Raw genomic sequence first — 22,226 nt, 5'->3', positions numbered from 1 at the left:
GGTTCTAAAGATAATGACGACTTAATTAGGCAATTCTGTATCATTTATACTCACAGATATATTTTTGTCTTTTAGTGAATAGTACGGTCTTAGAAAAGGCCATTTTCAAACTGAGTTTTTTGGAGCACTAGGGTTTCTGACCATTGGGGAATGCCAGTCCTGCATCAAAGCAGCCCAGCTTTTAATTTTCTTTTTTTCTATTTTTGGTTTCTTAATAGGAGATTTCATTTGAAAATTTATTTTCTTTTAAAGCAAACTTCAAAGGCATGGTCATAGGCAATTAGCAAAACACAATTTAAGAATTAAAATGTATCATAAAAAAAAATCTGGGTTACATAATTTAGTGGCTACCCATAAAATTAAAAAAAGAAAATATACTAAATGAAAAACATGCTCAATTTACAGGAAAGCCACAGTCAATGCTATGTCATACAAAATCTACAGATGACAAAAAGAAGATATCATTAGATCAAATCTGGAAAGGTTTTTTAGCAGGTGTTCCATTTAGAACCAACATACTACTTAACAGAGAGCATGGTAATTATGAAAATTATTTTTAGTAGGCAAAGTTGCTAAAGCTATCTGCACATCAAAATTTGAAACTTGTCAAAATGAACCCTGCTTCAACTTTGAGCTCAGGTTTTAAATTATGGAGAATGCAAAAAATATGATTTTCACAGTAGGAAAAAAAATCATGGTAAACTAAATTTTTAAGGCCATATTTTTCCCTCTATTACATCACATTATACATGTTAAATCATTTGTTCAGTTTTACTAATCACTTATGATGACATAGCAAAGGGTTGCTAATGGAAATATGAAAATGGATATATTTCCATCTGGTAATATAGTATATCTGGCACAGGTCTTATACAACAGAGAAAGTGTTATTTTGTGATGAATGGAGTTAAGAAAGGCTTCACAGAAGAGGAAATATTTGAATTTGTCTTGAAGGATGGGTGATGTGATGCTGTTAAAATAAGAATAGTGAATTCGGATGGAATTGCCTGAAAGTCCAGAGAGGAGAGGTTTGAAACAACTTGCTGGGATGGAGAATTACAGATAATTTTATAAAATTGGACTGTAGAAAGACAAAGACAGGGTGAAGAAAGCTGGAAGATAAGATGTCTCAAGGTTTTGGACCTTATCTTTAAGCCATGAAGAAAATTATGGAAACACCTACAGCAGGAGTGTAATGTGACACTTCTCTACTGCTGGAGATCACCATTCCCAGTGTGGACGTTAGATTAAAATAGACTGAAGGAAGGGAAAAGAATAAAGGCATTATTCAGTAAGAATCTCGGTGTTGGTTTCAACTCTCTCATTTCTGTAGATGATTTGTGCTTGAATAGTTGGGTATGTTTTTCTCTGTCACTATATTGTGATTTCCCTGAGAGCTAATACCTGGCTCTCCTTTCTATTTTCAACAACTCATTCAGAAGCCAGCACACAGCAGATCCTTAGGATTTTTTAAAAACAATTTTTGAAAACTGAGCAGAAAGAAACCAAAATAATGTTTAATTGTACTACTTTACCATGTAGTTCAGCTCTTGAACTGCACAGAGTGGAGAACACTGTAAATATTGATAGAAATCCCTACTGCTCCGACATGTCCATGAGCTCTATTACAATTCTTTGTTGAAGCATTATTGTTAATGATTAATACAGTTTCCAAGGTTTAAACAACTACAGGGTCTCTGGCAGGTAACCTTCACAGGGTGAAGAAAATAATAAACTCAAGGGAAATATAAGGATGCCAGTTCCCTTTTGCCATTTAGAGTGGAATTTTCTTTAAAAAGTGAAAACATCAAGACATAGACACTTTCAACAAAAACTGACCGTTCTTTAAATGTTGTAATTTTGTCTTATTTAGAGAGCAGAGATGTGGATTTTTAAATGGAGGAGGGATATATTTGAAATTATAATCAGGGTAACCCTTTTATTATTTTTAACTGACATTTATACAAATTTCTTGAACTATTCAAATTAATATAGCACCAAATTAGTCACAAGTTAAAAACACAAGATGCCTGTGTTCGGTCTCCCTGACAACATCAAGCATTCAGTTCCGTGTGTCCAGATATGAAGGCATGGCAAGCCAATGTTTGGAAAAGGAAACCGACTACAAATTATTATTATGCAAGTAAGAGAATTCTAAACAGCTATTGTTAAAATTGAGAAGAGAGAGAATAATGATTTTTACCACAACAGAAATAATAAAATCAAGCCACAGAATGTTCTGATGGTTTCTTAAAACTGTTCATTTCTTAAGGTATAGATTTCAATTGAATTTATTAACAGTCACTATTTTTTCAGTTAGAATTCTATATTCACATTTCATATATATATACATACATATATATACACATACACATATACATATATATATCCATTGTCTCCATTGTCTCTATTTGAGTTTCATCAAGGTTCATCAAGAATATTTATGATTTTATAACACTTGCATCTATCTCTTATAAATGGAACTAAAAGATTCTGTTGTGCACAGGTAATTAATCATCAATCTGCATCACTACCAACACCGGGTGGGCAGTGGTAATTTAGCACAACTGTGGTCTATGACTTACACAGGAATTGATCATTTGAACACCAAAACGATGTATTTAATCTGAAAGAATAACTGGTAGATCCATATGACCCCTTCAAAAAATGGTACTCTGGATTCTTGGAGGAATTAAGTCCTTTACTTTGAATTTTAGTATTACCTAATTAGTATATTATTTTTGCCAGGCAAATTGTATAAAGTATATAAAATTACATTATCTATTCTGGGTAAGGCTTGGAGTCCAGGGTGGCTAACATATAGGGATAGTATAGTGGACTGGGGAGAGACGAGATATGCAAAATAGACTACATTATAAGGGGGAAAAAAGGTAGGCCTAAGTTTATTTAAAGAAAAGTGAAATCAACATTTATAGTTAAATTAAAAAGAAAAGTATTTTGTTAGAATATATTCTTGTTTATGTTCGGGGAAACTTTTTATTTCGTAGATGCAATTAAACTTGAATTTTAAAGTGTTCTCTGGTGGTATTAAGATAACATACTTCCCATAGTAGCCATTCATCATTACCTTTGTAGTTAACCTTGAAGCCAACGGAGCCGACACTTTCATCTGTTTGAAGGTGCAGCCACATTTGGCTACTCATGCTCACTATCAAGTCTGGCACAAAGCTTCCAGTCAGCCTAAAAAAGAGATGGACGGAGAAGAGAGAAATGGGTTATTAAAACACTTTCTGCATGCAAATGATGACACAGAACTGTTTCTCAATACTTTCTTGGCTAGAAAAAAACAACTGTCAGATAAACTTGCAAGGCTATGTGTTGACGTAATAGAACAAACAGCACAATTTAGTGATCAAGATTTATTAAAAGTAAGTATCATTTCATGTGTTTAACTAGGTTAGGTCTTTCATAACCCTCAGGCAAGATACTAAATTTTAGACTATCAGAGAAACTTATACTCCTTTTTGAACTAAAAGGAAAAAGAGGATCTAAAATATCTTTAATTTTTTTTTAAACACCAGGAATGCTCTTCATTTTAACCTTTTAAGTTTTACAGAACTTTGTTCTAAAGAAATACTGTGAAAAATATTTAAGCACTATGCAAAACAATAAAATAGCAAGGAATTGCAGTACTGATATCAGACAACATATGTTTTTTTTTTTTTTTTTACTGCAAATAATTTCATCTTAAAGAACATGCTGGTAGTTTATGCTGGTAGTCTATGCATTAATAATCTCATTCAGTAATGCTCAATTTTATAATTGTAAAAACGGAAATTACCTCATGTTTCCTCTGTCATTAATTATGTTACAGTCACATACTTGAACCAAAGCCAAGGGTCATATAAAGGAGGAAAGCAAATGTGTAAATAAGACCTTGGGGGGGAAAGTCTGTCCAGAATAGGAAGAGGGAAAAAATGGACTCACTGCTGAGCAAAATATCCATAATGATAGGGAAGTTTAAATTATATACTGAAAAGAGAGTCTTCTAAAAGGGGGAATTCCTAAGTGTTTGTGAACTTTATTGCTAAGATCATGAAGATTCTGGGAAATTACATGAGGAGAGAAGGTATACATTTTCCCTCTGTAATAAAATGGGCATTTTAAGAGAGCATGTGTTGGGATAGAGGCTACACTACAATTACACCAGCAGAGGGCAGCACTGATGCCCATATCCCCGAAGCGACCACAGCGGCAAAATGCTTGGCTCATCATCTAGCCACCAAAAGGGTAAAATAACATCAGCCGACTGAGTTAAATGTAGCTGTGTTACCAGTGTCCAGTGTTACAGAATTTATGGGGACTCTATCTCAAATAAACCGAGTTAAATATTATGTTTTAATTATGGGATTATATGTGATACTGAGGAACACTGTGAATTATACTGTATTATGGAATTTTAAGGTATGATGTCTTCCTGCCAGATCAAATTTAGAATTATTATAATATAAAAGATATACATACATACATTCTCCTTTGTAATATAGGTGTATATCTGCCCCAGGTATACATATTTGTGGGTATACATATCTGTGGGTAAACACACACATTCCCCCCCATCATTTGGAAAGATCATTCAGTGAAACTTTGTGGCATATGAACTTTCAATTTTCAAGTTGGTAAGCTCATAAGTACTACTCTTTTGAGCTATAGTAGGGAGAGAGTTTATGGGCAAGAGTAAGGAGAACTCAAGCTCTGAGACATGACAGAAAGCAAAATGGTTTCATTATGAAGTAGGCATGAGATACACCATATCAAATATGCCAACAATCTGCCTCACACTATTAAAAGTTGTTTTCAGGAGAAGATTGCATAATTGCTCCTTCTTATGTTCTCTTATTTCCTTTCAGTTCTGAACTTTTACTACCCCAAACCTCCAGCATGATACTTTGCCAGTTCATAAAGAACAGCTAACACATACAGGCAAAGTTGTTCCCTTGCTAACTTGTTCTCCTGTGAGTCCACATTCGTGGCTGGTGTAAGGGTAAATACAAATCTGAAAAATAATGATAATTAAACTAAAAAATTCCCTGATGCCACAAAGGGAAGAGAAAAACCCCCTTCTCTTTAGCATTTCCTTTAGAACACTCGAAATTGTAAATGACCTCTGTTTATTTCAATTATATAAAAATCTTTTAAGTTAAATAAGCCTCTTGCTAATGGTGCATCCCGTGAATGTCTTTCTTGGAGGTCTGGGTGTCATTTCTTTGAAATGTGAACGTCAAGGAGAATACTGTTCTGTATCCCTGTTTTTGTGGGATTTAAGTGTAGGCATACAGATTCATGAGGTAACTTCCTGCCCATCAAAAAGATGGGTGTTTTATTCAAAAATCTTTTTGGGGGCACCTGGGTGGCTCAGTGGGTTGAGCCGCTGCCTTCGGCTCAGGTCATGATCTCAGGGTCCTGGGATCGAGTCCCGCGTCGGGCTCTCTGCTCAGCAAGAAGCCTGCTTCCCTCTCTCTCTCTCTCTCTGCCTGCCTCTCCGTCTACTTGTGATCTCTCTCTCTCTCTGTCAAATAAATAAATAAATAATCTTAAAAAAAAATCTTTTTGGATAAGGGCAGTTAAGATACATGTAATGGATTGTATCTGCCTGACTGTATGAAAAGGCGAGATTTATTTCTTTGCAATCATCTTGGTGGGTTGCCTCTGATACACATCACAGTCTGGTTTAATGCTTATTAAATATTAAAACTGTTTTATTCCTGCTTACATTTTGTGGAGAGATTTAACGAGGTTGACAGGTAATTCTATTTTTAATTATATTCCCCGACGATTTGGTGATGAGGATAGGATCCAAATGGCAGTTATTGAATTAAATGGACCGGCTAAAGTCTCATGGTCACAAACAATCTAATAAGAGACCCTGGATTATAAAGTGTTTCTTCTAGTGCCCTGCTCTTTTGAAATACTATCTCAATGAACCACCCTCTCAAACTCAAGATTTTATTCTTTAGTAAACCAGGGTAAATTGGGCTCTAAAATCTAAGATCATGATCTAAGATCATGATTAGCTTTGATAGTGAAAAATATGGGAAGCCTGAAGTTCTTTCTCTTAAACAGGTAATACCCCTGTCATATTTGGAATACATAGGAGAATCCAGTCTTTCAGGATTGTTGTGTGTTTTAGGAGGGCCTCATACCAAGCAAATTAGATACGTGTATTTATTGGACGGCTATCATTCTAAGAGGAAAGTTAAAAAATGGTTTGGATAATCAGTGGAAAGACTGGGAAGAATGGGAGAAAACGTGAGAATTCAAGGGACTTTCTCTTTTACAGAAGCCCTCTCTTTCTTTCTCTGCTGTCTCTGCTCCTTCTGTCTTCCCTGTCTCATTATTATTTAAATTTGCACCACCACACGTGGGGATGTGTACTAGCTACTGGAATTCTGAAGCCAATAGATTTTGCTCATTTGATGGAGCAAGCATGCTAGGGACAAGAAGATGACCCAGCACTCCAAACAGTAGCCAGCGATCCACCATCCTCCACAACTGTGGAAAAACTAAGTGTTTAGAAGACCTACTGAAAGAGACTGCTCACAGCCTTTCCTCTAAAGGTGAGCTGGGAAAAACCACAGTGTTACAAACAGAAGGCAGGTGAATCCCCTATTATTTTCCATCAAAAACTTATTGATACTTTTTCAAAGTTTGTATGTGATAGTTTACTAGCATGGATCCAGTAACAGGTCAAAATCGTCCTCTGGTTCTATCCATCTTTGTCTTGGCTCTCTTGTTGACTATCCAAGCTCAAATTAAAGAAAGGGGGGTCAAATGGCAAGGAGAACAACTATTACCCAAATCTTAGCAGTAGCTACTCAGTTTGGGGACAATCTGAACAAATATGAAGAAGAAAATAAGAAGTTAAAAACGGCAGGTTAACTGTTCGGTTAAGACGAATTAATAAAGGAAATTAACTCTACAGTGGTGGCCAATCCGTGAAGAGAACTGAAGAGAAAACAGAATGTTACTATTATAAAAGGCTGCAACACTAGAAGAGGGAATGGAGAAAATAAGACTCCAGGGATGTATAAATTGCAGAAATAGGAATCAGGAATGCCCAGAAGGCTAAGGAATAACTGGGAAAATGGTTTAAAATAGAATGAGGAAATCTCAGCAGTAGGAACTGGTGAAATGTATACTTCAATAACTTTCCCTCTGGCTGATGTTTCATTGCTTTTTCTGGTAGATTGTACTGTTACTTATTCTGAAATTTTCCTGGAAAGTCTTCATTTTCCATCTGGTGATAGATCAATACAGGTCATTTGAATCAGCTTTATGCTCCCTTCTTTTCTTTGTGGTTCCAACCTGAATAGATCCTGTGGCTAAGAAACACATTTTCTTCCTTTCTGCTGATTGTTCTATAAACCTATTGGGGAGAGATCTCTTGTGCAAATTAAGACTACCATACTGTGTATTCCATCTGGAATGTCTGTGAAGTACCCTCAGAAAAAGCATCTGGTTTGGTTACTAGGTACTTTCTGAAAGAAAAGGGGTATAGTAGGAAATAGCAAGCCTGTACCACACTGGAAAAGTACCCTGAGCAGAAACAAATCAATGTATTACTTTGGGCCCAAGGAATAACAACACTAATTTAATCTAAGATGTATAACCCATAGAAATCCCTTATCAGAAGCATTAGTCTTATGTCGAACAATACCCTTTGTTGAGGGCTCAATTAGAAGGGAAAAACCAGTTGTAAAAAAAAAATTAGAAAAAGCAAAGGATAATTATAAAAGAAAGGGCACTCACCCTATAATATTAATACTGCCAAATTCCCAGTAAAGAAGTAAAGTAAAGATGATAAAGATGGTTGACTTTTGTACAAGATCTTAAGGAAATAAATAAAATTGTTTCATTAATGTGTATAGTTCCTAAACCAGAACTTTTAATAACTTTGGTAGCATTGTCTGAAAGGTTTTTCTCCAATCTATTTCTGTTTTGTTTTTGTTTTCTTCTAGCTCCTCTCATGGACAAGTCTAAATCTTGTTCACTTTTTCTTATGAAGTAGTCCAATATTTATGGCCAAAAAAAAAAATTCAAGGGTTTCAGTATTCTCCTACTATTCCTCTAGTCATTTATGGGAAAACTTAGAGACAGCTCTCCCGCCAGAAGGATCCATAGGTATTCAATATATGGATGGTTTGCTGTTAGAATCAGAAACTAAAAAGCCAAGCAGAACTGATGCTTTGGCTTTGTTACAATTCCCTCTGTTCACAAGGGCACAAGGCCGCACGAGATAAGCTGTATTACTGCCAAACTGAGGTTAAATATTCAGGGTATCTGTTGATGCTGAAGGCCCCAAAAGGATACAATACAGCCCATTTTGCAAACGAAATATCTTGTTAAATAAAGTCCCCAGTTTTGGGGGACTAAGAGGATACCATAGACAATGAATTCAAACTTTTACAGAGAAGGCAAAACCTCTGATAGAGCAATTGTGTGATGACTGCTCAGTGTCATCCCAGCATTGGGAATTCTGAATTTGGAAAAGCCTTTCTAGTTGTGTTGTCATGAAAATAAGGGTGCCGCGTTTGGAGTGTTAACTCAAAAGCAAGGATTAGTTAGACCACACGTTGATAATGTATTTCTCAGTTCTTCTGGATCAGGGCATTGTGGTTACTGGGACGCTGTAATAGCAACAGAAACACTTTAAAAAAGGCTCAAGTCCTTACCTTGAGTCACTTGACTTATTTTCCTGTCCTATGTGTTGTGACAGCTATCTTACAAGTAAGGTTACAAATTTGTGGGTATGCCACCAGCCTAGGTATAAATGGTCATTAAACAACAACAACAGAAATACTATTAGGAAATGCAACCTCTTAGATCCTGGTTTTTTTTGTTGTTGTTGTCGGTGTTGTTTTTACCAGATCCTAATCATATTGTTGATCACAGCTGTTCAATGGTAATAGAAGACATGAGGCTTTGACTTGATTTGTCTGATATTCTTGTTCATAATGACAATTTCATAATGTTTGTGGATGGGTCATATTCTCAGGATAAAAGTAGCCAGCATAAGGCTTTGTATGGTATGCTGACTCTTTATGAAAATTCTGGAAGCTTCTATTTTGCCTCGAACTAAGTTGGTACAAACAGCCTCATCAATAGCAGTCACGGTAACTGCACCCCCATATAGTATGTGTTTTTGTCTGTCATGCAACGGAACAAATTTGGGGGGAAAAAAAAAAGAAGGTTCCTACTTTGAGGGGAAAGAAACTATCTCATGGAAAATTGATATCTGACTTGTTCAAGGCTGCTCAGATCAGTAATCTTTTGCAGGGTTCACGCAGGCAGAATGAAAACTTCTGAAGGCAATGATTTTGCTGACAGAGCTTCAAAAGCCACTGTTAAATGCGGCAGATTTCAAACTTAGAAGCCTCACATTCAATACAACAAGCAATTTTTGTTAATTTCCAAAAATATGCTTCCCACACCCCCACACACAAAAAAATGTACAAATGGATTAAAGAGGAGCTAAGAGAAATTTGACTGAACTGTGGGAATTAGCTAACAAAAACACATGCTACAGTCCTTATTTCTTGGTTAGCAATGTTGCATCAACATAAACACCAAAGTAAAACAGGATTTTTAAAGGCACTAGACTCTTACTACATATACCTAAAAAGATGAAGTTATCCAAAACATATTAAAGAGATGAAAAATTTGCCAGTAGAATTCTTCATAGGTTCTCCTAAGGTCTGTGTAGGCAGTTTTCCCCAACAAACTTCCCTCAAATTTTGGTGGCATTTGGATTTCATAGACATAATTTCTGAGGAATGTAAGAGGTTTTGTCTAGTTATGGGATTATGATATCTGGATGGTCTGAAGAAGTTGTTTCCCTCTTCAGATGCCAATTCTCAAGCAGTGGTAAAGTCTTTCTTCAAATATTTTCCACTTAAGGAATACTAGAGCATAATGAATCAGAGAGAGGAAGTTATCTGATTTCCACTGCCATCTAGTAATGATGCAAATATTTACAGATTCCAGTAAGAACAAACTCATTTGTTAAAATTCAGCAATATATTAGATTAAAACGGTCTAGACCTTTACTACTAGCCTTGTGGAAAATTTGAGCAACCTCTGCAAGCAAGCATAATATTTTCCCTTTGAACTTATATTTGGCAGGCTTATGAATTTGGGTCAGAGATCATGTCCTGTACCGAATTTAACTGAATCCTCTCATAAACATGTCCAATACTTCAAAGGGCTTCTTTCTTCTCCACAAGTTCTGAGACATAAAGTCATAAGGTAAAGGACCTTGAAGGACCCACCAGAAGTCTGCCACCTCTATTAACCAGGAGATTCTGTCTACTTAAAGTTGTTGTAGAGGAAAGATAGTCTGTTCCTATGCTGGAAGGACTCTTTCAAGTGCTGCTGATCACCCATTCAATGATCAAAGTGAAAGGAAAACCCAGGGAGACCCACGCTTGCCAAGTGAAGCCAGCAGCCATAAAGCATTAGGCAGTGGGTCTTACAAAGGAGTTGAAAATCAAATTTTCTAGAGCAACCGAGGATGACACTGAACTCAGCTTAAAAAAGGTATTCTAGAGAACGTACGATTTTCATGGACTGACTTACTGTCTTATTCACAGCAGTGTTTTTTAAATTTCTTTAAAAAATCACATTTTATTACAGAAAAAAAACCAGGTTATTTGTTAAACTATATTTTTCTTTCTGTACTCCCAGTAATATGTCCCACAATCACTATACCCAGACATCTCAAAATTATATTCCCAGTGGCCAAGACAACCTTAATGTTCCCCTGAGCTTAACTAAACTTTAAGAGTCTCCTTCCTGATTACAGGCTCTTATTCTACCTTTTTGAAGAGCCTTTACTTTAGAAAACTTAGAACTGTACATCATTTCTTTGCAATTCAAGACACAAATTTTCTACAACTCAAGAATGTGTTTCTCAAGGAACTGGGAGCCATCCCTCTGAAATATAATCATGAAAAGAGTAAGCACTCCAAACTCCCCGTCTGTGGACATGCAGGAGCTCAATTCTGATCAGCATCTGTTAACAAATGCAGATGACCTATTCACATCAACCAATCTCCCATCTACTCTTCTCCAACACTTTCACTGAAGTTTACCCCAGCGTATATAATCCACCCCACCTTTTATTTCAGTAGAGTTGAGTTTAATTCCTCTTCCCTACTGTAATGGTACTGACTCCTATTTCAATAATCTTGGTCCCTATTTCAGTAGGAGTCTATAGTCTTGAATAAAGTCTTCCCTAACTGTTTAACTGGTCTGGCATAATTTTTCTCTTATACCGGTCAACACATGATCTGGACTTCTCAGTCCAGCAATCTAATTATTGACAGAGCAAAAAGTGAGATTATCTTCTTAGTAAGTTTTAATAATACCAAAGTAAAATAACTAATGCCCATCCAGATACTCACTTTATAATTTTGACATTAAAAAAAAAACAGTTTTGTTAACTTGTTTGACTAGTAGGATGCTGCAGAATGAAAAGCATTTAATTAGAAACAGAAATCCAGTGTTTACAAATTAAGCTATAGAAGACAGGTTTAACACCACTTGATTAACTTTGAAATAACAAGTTCTTTCCAGTCCAAGTGTAGATAAACAAAAGTGAATGTCTATTACCCATGGAGATCTAATAGACTGTTATAATAATATAACTATTGATTTTGACCATGCAAAACATAGCCTGTAGGTTGGGTTTGTCCTCAAGATTTAAATAATTAGAGTCATGTATTATTGAACACTGGAAGTACAATATGTACCCTTTAACAGGTGCCTCACAATAATACTAGATAATGGTTCTAGGTATCTTTGTGTTTCCATCCGGGAAAAATTATTTGGAAAGATGGAATAATTACTGAAGATCCTAGATTATTTTGTAAATGTAATGTCACTTATGTAATTGGTGAGAACTTAGGAGAAGTTTACTGGGATTCTAAAGAAATAAGCTCTTACTGAAAAAATTAGATTCAGGCTCCAGGGTGAAGCTACTCCTTAGGTTTAAATTAGTAAGATTTCATAAGGAGCTATAAAATAATACAATAAACATTGAATCATTTAAAAGTGTAAGCAATATAGGCAACATAGCAATTTGTAAATCTAATGTATGATGAAAGAAAGTATTTGACCTTTGCTATCAAGAATTTTCTTTACCCATTTACCGTTGGTACAACATATTTAAAGGTTATTCCTCCACAGCTAATATTGTACTGAAATTTTAAATTCATCCTATTGTATTCCTGATAATTGCTTTACTTTGTATTTTACCGTGAATTTGCTGTATATTTAGATGACTGCAAACTGCCCAGAGGAAAGTAGAAACAGCAATTGAGATAATTATAAAATTATAGTTTTATTATAAAGTAGTCACAAAAAGAAAAATTATAAGTGCAAATCAAATTAAAAAAAAAAAAGTTTCAAATTGTCCTTGGTTCCAAAAAAGTAGGAAAGAAAACTTTCCTACTTTTCCATTTCTTTTTATCATTTCCTTTAGAAAACTTAAAATTATAAATATTTGCTTTCTCAGTGTTTTTCAGGCCTATTTAAATGGTATAAAAGCTAAACAAAACTCTTCCAGTTTTACACACCAAGAATGTCTTTCATGAAGGCCTTGGAGCCATCTCTTTGAAATGTGAACATGAAGAAAGATCATGCCCCTTCATCTTGCTTCTGTGCCTGAGAGTTAAAGCCTAGGTGCTTTGCTCTAGGGTGTAACTTCCAGCTTATCATATGGATAAGAGTTAATTTTGTTTTACTTTTGATAAGGATAATCAACACGTATGTAATGGATTGTATCTGCTTATATAAATGGGTGAGATTATTTTTCTTTTTTTGCAATCTCTTTAGCAGACTGCATATAATGTATGTTATATTCTGGTTTAATGCCTACTCAGTAGTAAAATTGATTTATTCTTTTCTTCATGTAGTGAAGAAGATTCACTTTGTTGGTAGTGATTTTATTTTTAATTATATTTTATTAACATTGGTACCTCACTTGAAACCACGCTCTTTGGATGCAGGCTCAGTGGCTAATGTCCTTCCAACAGCCTCTCATGCACTTTAGTTTAGACTCAAATTGAAATTTCACCTACTTTGGACAACTTTCTATTCAACTCCCATCCCTGACAGTAAAGGGTGTTTTCTAATCATGGAGGAGGGAGTCCCACATTATTTCAAATGAGTATTCAAATGGCTTTAGTATGGTTTTGTTTGTTTGTTTGTTTGTTTGTTTGTTTTTAGGGAGAGAGAGCATGAGGGAGAAGGGGGCAGAGGGAAACCGAGAGAGAGAATCTTTAAGCAGGATCCATGTCCAGCACAGAGCCCAGTGCAGGGCTTGATCTCATGACTCTAAGATCATGACCTGAGGTGAAATCAAGATTTGGGTGCTAACTGGGGTGCCTGGGTGGCTCAGTGGGTTAAAGCCTCTACCTTCGGCTCAGGTCATGATCCCAGGGTCCTGGGATCAAGCCCCACATCGGGCTCTCTGCTCAGTGGGGAGCCTGCTTCCCTCTCTCTCTCTCTCTCTGCCTGCCTCTCTGCCTACTTGTGATCTCTGTCAAATAAATAAATAAAATCTTAAAAAAAAAAAAAAAAAAGATTTGGATGCTAACTGACCAAGCCATCCAGGTGCTCCAGTTTTAGTGTGCTTTTAATATGTATTTTTGAACCTGTTAGCTATAAACTTAAAAAGAGAAACTTCTTCAATACATGTTTGTTAATAGGCTGAATAACCCCAGAGTTCAGGACACATTCTAATTATCCTAGTCCGCCCCTTCATGCTAGAATAAAAGTGTAAAAGCCCTAAATAAGTACACTTAGAAATATTTCTGAAGCACTCAAATACAATATGAAATAAAGGATGGAAACTATAAAATTTCTATTAGGATCAATGTTTGATTTTTCTTTATAATCACTCTAGGCATATGGGTGCATCCATTACAGATAATAGCTATTTTCCTACATTCCAAAATATTTTTTTGTAGCATACATGTATATAACATTTGCTTTTTATTTTTTTAAAGATTTTATTTATTTATTTGACAGAGAGAAATCACAAGTAGGCAGAGAGGCAGGCAGAGAGAGGAGGAAGCAGGCTCCCTGCTGAGCAGAAAGCCCGATGTGGGGCTCGAACCCAGGACCTGGGATCATGACCTGAGCCGAAGGCAGCGGCTTAACCCACTGAGCCACCCAGGTGCCCCTAACATTTGCTTTTTATGGAAATATATTTAATATTTATTCTTCTAGTGTAGTACTATCAAGGATGGTTTATATGTTCATTTCGGATACATGAAATTCACTAAGTATGATTATGGCTACAAAACATTAGATTTAAAAAAAAAACAAAAATTGTAACCTTGAAATACCATGAGCTGGGTGACATCAGAAAGCGGTGTTACCTCATATCCATTAGGATGGTTATTATCAAAAAGACAAAAAAGTAACACATCTTGGTGAGGATTTGGAGAAAAAGAAACTCTTGTATACCACTGGTGGGAAGGTAAACTGGTACAGTCACTACAAAACAGTATGAAGGCTTTTCAAGAAATTAAAAATAGAACTACCAAGTAACAGCAATCCCACTTCCAGGTATATATTTAAAGGAAATGAAATCACTATCTCCAAGAGATATCTGTACTCCCATGCTCACTGCAGCATTATCCACAACAGCCAAGATGTAGAAACAACCTAAGAGTCTATTAGCCAATGAATGAATCAAGAAAATGTGGCATTTTATACAGTGGAATATTATTCAGCCTTTAAAAAGAAGGAAATCCTGTCATTTGCAACAACAAGAATGAAACTGGAGGGCCTTATGCTAAGTGAAAAAGAAAACCAGACAGAAAAAGACAATTACTATATCTTACATGTGTATGTATCACTTACATGTGATACACAAGGTATCACTTACATGTGAAATCTTTTCTTAAAAAAGTCAAACTGATAAAAACAGAAAGTAGAAAAATGTCTGCCAGGTGTTAGGAAGCAGGGGAAATAGAGGTTGGTGAAAGGGTATGATTTTCAGTTACTAAATAAGTTCTGAGATCTAATGTGCAACATGGTTACTATGGTTGATAATGCTCTATTGTTGTCTTGTATAATTGAAATTTGCTAAGAATAGAACTTAAATGTTCTCATCAAAAAAAAAAAAGAAAAAGAAAAGTTAAATATGTGAAGTGATGGAAGGATGAATGAACTCAATGAGGAAAATCCGTTCACTATATATATATATATACATATATATATATATATATATAAAATCATCAAGTATATGCCTTTAATATTTAACTTTTAATTGTCAGTTATATCTCAATAAACCTGAGAAAAATAAAAAGGAAAAAAAGTGGATCAACATATTGGAATAATAATAAAATATTTCTTTAAAAATAATAATACATGGGGGCACCTGGGTGGCTCAGTGGTTAAAGTGTCTGCCTTCGGCTCAGGTCATGATCCCAGGGTCCTGGGATCGAGCCTCACATCGGGCTCCCTGCTCAGCAGGGAGCCTGCCTCCTCCTCCTCTCTCTCTCTCTGCTTGCCTCTCTGCCTACTTGTGATCTGTCTGTCAAATAAATAAAAATCTTTAAAAAAAAAAAGTAATAATAATACATGGAGTACTAGGAATAACAGAACTACATAAATGTTAGCTCATTTAGGTAACTGAGTAATCCATAATTGTGACATTTATTTCATTCGTGGATTTAAGTTTCAGAAGTTCTTATTGGCTATTCAAAAGCATAAGGTGTGAGGGTATCTGTCACAGTTCTCACTTCATACACAATATTTCTGTATCAACATTGTTTTTAGGAAAGAGAATGTGAAGATGAAGTCCTCAGGACATATATCTTTGTGTTCAGCTATGTGTGCCATCCTTCATTTATACTTTTAGCACTCTAGCAAGGGGCAGTCTTTAATATTTGCTATTAGTGGGAGGAAATTCAGCTGATTTAGATACCCTTTTTATATTTTGTTTCATTTTTTAACAACCACTTTTGAAATGCCTACCATAGTACAAATATTTCTGATTAAAAGGAGAGAAACATTAACTAAAAGACTTTAATTTTAGACAATTCAATCCATACAAAAATAAATACACAAACCAAAGCAAACAATAGCAAACTGACTTTTTCTTTAGTAAAATTGTCAATGTTTTCATAGTAGAAAGATGTAGCTACAACATAATGAAAAAAGGATGAAGAACCATAAAAGTGAGCTATCTCTATATTTAATAATTTGCTGCTAGAAATCAACATGTCACAGAGACTATTTCCATATTGTGTCCTAAATAATTCTTAAATTCCAAGGGCATATATTTACTATTGCCCAACAGCAAGTCATTTTCATGAGTATGCATTAAATCTTCTCCACAGGACTAAATAATGTGTGTCTGGCACTGTGATCTTGGACTTCCAACTTTCAGAACTGTAAGAAATAAATTTCTGTTGCTGATAAACCACCACATCTATGGTATTTTTGTGACAGCAGCCCAAGTGAACTAAGGCATGTCTGCACCGTATGTCCTTGTCAATGTTTGCAAAGATACCTTCTCTGTTCACATGTCTCAGTAAGTGTCTCGATGCAGAGTAACGTTGCCTCTCCCACTATAATTCATGCAATACCTAGCAGTGTTAACACAGGCTCTGTGTAAGGTATTTTGGGAAACCCAAGATGAGTAAAAGATAGTTACTGTTCTCAAGGAACTTAAAATGATGGTGAGCATGTGTGAGTGAGTGAGCGATTATGTGTGCGTGGTGGAGGAGGGCAAGCAGAGTACAAAGCAGAGTAAAGAGCAATAAGAAGAGGATTTGTTTTTTTTTCCCTTGTTTTTAATAACTCTAAGATAAGGGATGCAGAATTTTGCTCACTGGTCAATTTTCTAAGCACTTTTTATTTATACCGTGGTCAGCATTCTCTTAAAAAAATATTACCTCATTGCTATATTTAGTATATTCTCTTCTTTCATTAGCCTATTGTGTTTTTGGCATTTAGGTTTTTTCATTATTAAGAGAGGGAAATACAAAAGCAAATTTGGGAAGGTACAATTCCCTGGATGTAGAAGAGTTTGCTCAAGGCAAATATCATGTGTAGTGGTCTGATACCAAGAAGAGTAGAGCCTAGTTTTTTACAGAGTGAATCACTGAGTAGTTTAAAAAAAAGAAACCTTGGACAAAGTAGCTTGTCAAAACATAAAGACCAATGAGCTGAGAAAAATGGAACAATAATTTCTAAGTATAACAAAGCTATCTTATCTAAAAAAGCTAATATATTTATTAAAATATTAAAATGACTATAATATTTATTTAAAAACTATATTAACAAAAGTGTGTGTGTATGTGTGGGTATATTTAAAATTAAAAAAAAAAAAGAGAGAGAGAGAGAGAGAGACAGAGAGTACCCAGGGAGGGGTATTGCTTGCCGTTATCAAACTTATAACCGAGAAGGAAATTTTACACTGTACATTGATTTTATAGGAGAAATTAGAATTTCAAAGTAAGAGAATTAGCTATGTTTAGATACCCAAAACAACATTTCTCCCCTTAAGATACTAGTTCAAATACAATGTCATCCAATCAATATCAGTGCATATTCATAAAATTTCCAGAGGTATCTTAGGAGTAAAAGACTTTTTTTCCACCTTGCCTTTTATTTTGCAAGTTTTCACCTAATTAATCTTAACAGTGTCACCATGAATTCAATAAGGAAACAGCAAAGCATGTGAGAGAAAAGGCAAGAAAACAAAGAGAATCACATGCTTGATCAAATGCCTAACCATTTTCCTTTGATGCTACAAGAAGGTTGGACAAATAATCAACATCCTCTCCTTTTTTATGCGGACGAAATGAGGGTTGGAGGTGAATTCAATGCCAGTAACTGCATTATCATCACTCGTAGTTCTCTCAAATTTATTACATCCATTTTCACTATCAGGTGAATTTACACATAAGCATGAAAAAAGCACATGGAAAACAATCTGGAGTAATTTAATGTTATTTTAACAGCCTTTAAAAGATAATAGCATGATTGTTTAAAGTAATTACCTGAATTTTTATCAGCTGGCTAAGTTCATATTCTGAGATCTTTTGACACTTGTCACTATAATTCCATGCAGTTGTCAGGAATAAAAAAATGCTATTTCACAAAAGAAAAAAATGCCCTCCAAGTAATTCCAATGGAGAGAAAATGAATGAAAAACAGAGACAAGAGTATAAATGGGCAATTTGATTATGAGACAGCAAACGGCAGAAGCAACACATCTCTGAATTGTGAATTTAGGTTTGCAACTTAAGTTTGCAGTATTTTAGGAATTTTTATCTGATAAAACTATATGGAGAAATTCATATTACATATGGTGTCCAATTACAATGCATTCTCTATTACTTAATAATTTCATTGCTGATAACTTCATCATATTTCTTTGGGGCTAAAGTCTCAAGGTAAAGAGATGTAGCATACTTAAATTATTTTTAAGTTACTGTATTGCAAAAACTAAATGCTTTGTACTTCAGAGAAAGTAATTACAAGAGTGGTTTTTAAAAACCTTTCATAATTAGTCTTTTTATGGAGGATTATTTTAACTATTGAACATATTGTGACTTTATGGAGTATATACATATTTTGGAATATGTATATATGGAATAGAATATGACAATTGACTTTACTTTTTAGAACTTAAATATTAAAAGAAAATAAGAAACAAAAACACTACATATTTCTAATGCTTAATTTAATCCTATGACCTAAACAAAATAGGTTGGTATGTTTTATATCTGACTAAATACTTACCAAAGTGATGTGTTCTGTGTTTATTAATGAGAACTTATAAAATTAATATAAGCTGAATTCATCCTCTTAGAATTTAAAATATGATATTACATAGTTTTTGGTTAGATGCATGCCTTTTTATTTACTTATTTTACTACATTTTTTTACTTTTAGCTATCACATCTCTTAAAATGAATTTATTTATGAAAATAGTTTTGGTGCCAAAAGTTACTTACTAGCATATAAATCAAACATAAAAATCAAAAAGGAATTCATAGATTAATAAAACATTGCTAACTAAGGTGTCCAGATGGAGACTAGTTTTACCTGTTAGAAGAGCATCATTTAAAATAAATTCTTTTCAACTAGGGTTTTAAAATTTAAAATTCTTGACAATTTATCATGCCACATACATAATATTGCTTTTAAACTTGAGCAAGAGGACCCCTTTTCTAATCTCTTCCCCATGGAGGGTCTCCTTCTGACCTTTCCTTAACTCTTCCCCAGGGAGTTGAGGCATCTTCTGGTGCCTGCCTTCCTCCCCGACTTCTTCCAGATTCTAGGCTAGTTTCCAGCCCATAGTGCCATCAGTACAGAAATTGGAAGTAAGTCTTTCAAACTTCTAGAGTAATTTGAGAGCAATTGTGTGTGGTGAATTTCATAATATAAAAATAATGGGATTGTACTCACATATGTTTTTATTTCATTTTCTAGGAATTTATTTTCCCTTCCCTTTACAAAAGTATCAGTTCAAGATGGATTGGAAATGAAAACAAATCTATTTTACAGTTTGTTTGAGAAGTACTGTCCTACAACTCACTAGCACCCAGTACCCTGGATTTGCCTGCCACCTGGACCCACATAAGCCTCCTTTCCACATGCATATTTCCAGGGCCAGGACATAGGACCCATATGTACACGCTTGGGCAGTGAACACTACTTGCAGGGTGGGAATGGGGACTTCACATGTTTAGGCTGGGAAGTCCACAGCTTGGTGAAGGATGGAGCTGAGGTTGGTGAGAGTGGGTGGCAGCTGTAGGCTGGGGCTGGGAACACATTTGCCCCATGACTTCATGTCCCCATAAGGAAACCACACAATTCCTAGAATTCCAAATGCAAACTTGTCTTTTCAGGTCGTCATGAAAGCGCATTTGTCAAGGTAGGAGAATGGAATATACTATATTTGATGACATGTAGCTTTCATATACAACTTCTAATATTTAGATATATGATATATAAGTTTGCATTTATTTGCTTTCTTACTCTGGGCCCTGCAAACGCCCAAATGGGCGGTCCTAACATTGGGAAAGTTAACCTTGAGAAATATGCTTCAGATTCACTCAAATTTAGATCAGCTTCTCTGGTGGATACAAATCCAGTTAAGTTCTATTATTACAGAATCTTAGAGTTCAAAGGAACTTCTGATCTAATTCTAGCACTGTAAAATCTCTGTTAGTGAGTCAGCCGGCTTTCATTTGAACACCTCCAGGAGTAGGTGCTACCTAAGTTCTGTTTCAGTCATCCTTACTCGGGAAAAGGGTTATATTTTCAGAGAAGTGCAATTTTATTTCTCAGGGAGAAAAGCAAGTTTGAGAAACACTTTCTGGTTACAGATAGAGGAATATGGATGAAAAATGGGAATCACATAAATTTTTCAAAATTAATATAACTTCTCAGAGTGAGGGAAATATAACAACAAAGTAGAATGACTACACAAAAAAGGGACAGTATAACAAGAGGAATATGAGAAGAGGAAAAGAATATATAACTTTTTCTTCTTTTTCCCACCAGCAACAGAAGGAAACTCATGTTAGTCTGTGATATACAGCTATTTCCATTCGACTATTTATTTGGTTTATAAAGGCACTACCCATCCATACTTTTGTTCTCTATAGGGTCTTTTGTTGTCCAGCTAATTTGGGGATAAACTTCTTTAAAAAATCAACTGTAAGCCTGTTTTTTTTTTTTTTTTCACTTCATTATCCCATGCTTCTCACCTCATCCACTATTTGATTTCATCCACTCAAGACAGGATTTTAAAAATTTAAAAATCTCCCCATCACTATCTTCCAATATAAAATGAAATAAGGGCATCATATGCACTTGACAATTAAAATTTTGAAGTGAGCAGCAAAACCACTAATAATTTTTTTTTTCTTTTTGCAACTGAGATCAAATGGGGATGGTAGGTATGCAGAAAATGGAGGAGTGTGGTGAGAGATAGTGGTGGCAGTGTGTGAAGGTGGGAAGGACATTATGCGGGGTGGGGTGGGAAACAAGGCATAATGCCCCCCCACACACACACACTGCCTAGAGCAGTGATATGGATTTAGACAGATCGTCTCTTGATCAAGGAAGAATTAAATTTTCTTTAGCGTATGGTTGTATTTTTAAAAAAAGTTCTTTTTTCTCTCAGTATCTAAAAGTTGTTAAGGTATTGCCCTATTTTTTTTATTTTGAGTTTTATAAGAAAAATTAGATCCATATCATTACAATAATGTCTGGATCTGAATAATGTGTGTATGTGTATGCACATACACACTTGCTACTCTCACAGTCTTAGGGTGTTTTAAACATAGTGTATTTTTTTTTTCTTCTCTTTCCCAGCCCTCCCACATTCTCACTAGGAGGACCAATTTAGATCTATTGATTGAACAGTCTAAAAGGTAATGCTCACAGAATGAAGCTTTAATTTTTATTCCCACTGGAGATGAAATACTCAGTGTGAACTTCAATTTGATGGTTTAGGGAAATCCATTGTGTTCATGAAGTCTGAACTGAAAATCAATAGCTATGAAAGGAATTCTGAGAGAAAGTGAATCCTAAGTTTTTGAGGTTCAAAGGAGAAAACACAATATAGTCTCCCCAAAATATTTTCCATGACTATCAGAGGTAGATTATTGGAATGAATAGCCCAGGGACTGGGGAATAAATAAGTTCCTAGCATTTCCTGTTTTTTGATACATGATCATTGTTTCAGCCCACATCAAAACCCCCAGTTGCTCTACTTCATCTATTTCAAATCTAAACTTCAGATTTCAATGGCTAGGTATGATTTTGCATCCAGTACGTGAACATGACCCACCAGTCTGCAGTACCAGTATCAGAGTCCCCTGGGACCCATTTTATACTTTTTTTTTTCCTTTCCATTTTTAAACTCTAAGGGCAAGGATATTTTCCAAAATAAACCCTAATCAGCCATTCTGCAATTTTACTGTGAGCTTCCATTTCTGACAGGTTTCTGTTTGCCAGTGGAGTCTAGAAAATTCTGTTTGGATTCAGTACCTTAAACCTCACTGAAGAAGAGCTAATAAATAGTATATGTAGGTTGATGATAATAACCAAGTTACTATGCTTCTTCTGTTGGTAGTAGTGGAAGAGACCAACTAAAAAAAAAAAAAGAAGAAGAAGAAGAAGAAGAAGAAGAAAGGAAAAAAAGGGTAAAATTTAATAAAGAC

General features: G+C 35.1%; 1 protein-coding gene across 5 annotated transcripts in view; it reads right to left on the bottom strand.

Annotated features, from left to right (window-relative positions):
* CSMD3 (CUB and Sushi multiple domains 3) overlaps nt 1–22,226 on the bottom strand; it is a 1,255,873-nt gene that overhangs the window by 561,853 nt on the left and 671,794 nt on the right. For all 5 annotated transcript variants that reach the window (XM_047727675.1, XM_047727671.1, XM_047727673.1 and 2 more), the window contains one exon: nt 3,089–3,201. In XM_047727675.1, coding sequence (XP_047583631.1) covers nt 3,089–3,201 — 113 coding nt within the window. The remainder of the gene's footprint in view (nt 1–3,088; nt 3,202–22,226) is intronic.

Source organism: Lutra lutra, chromosome 4, assembly GCF_902655055.1.
Source record: "Lutra lutra chromosome 4, mLutLut1.2, whole genome shotgun sequence".
NCBI lineage: Eukaryota > Metazoa > Chordata > Mammalia > Carnivora > Mustelidae > Lutra > Lutra lutra.
Note: the sequence above shows the minus strand (reverse complement) of the source record. Positions and strands in the feature narration are given on the sequence as shown.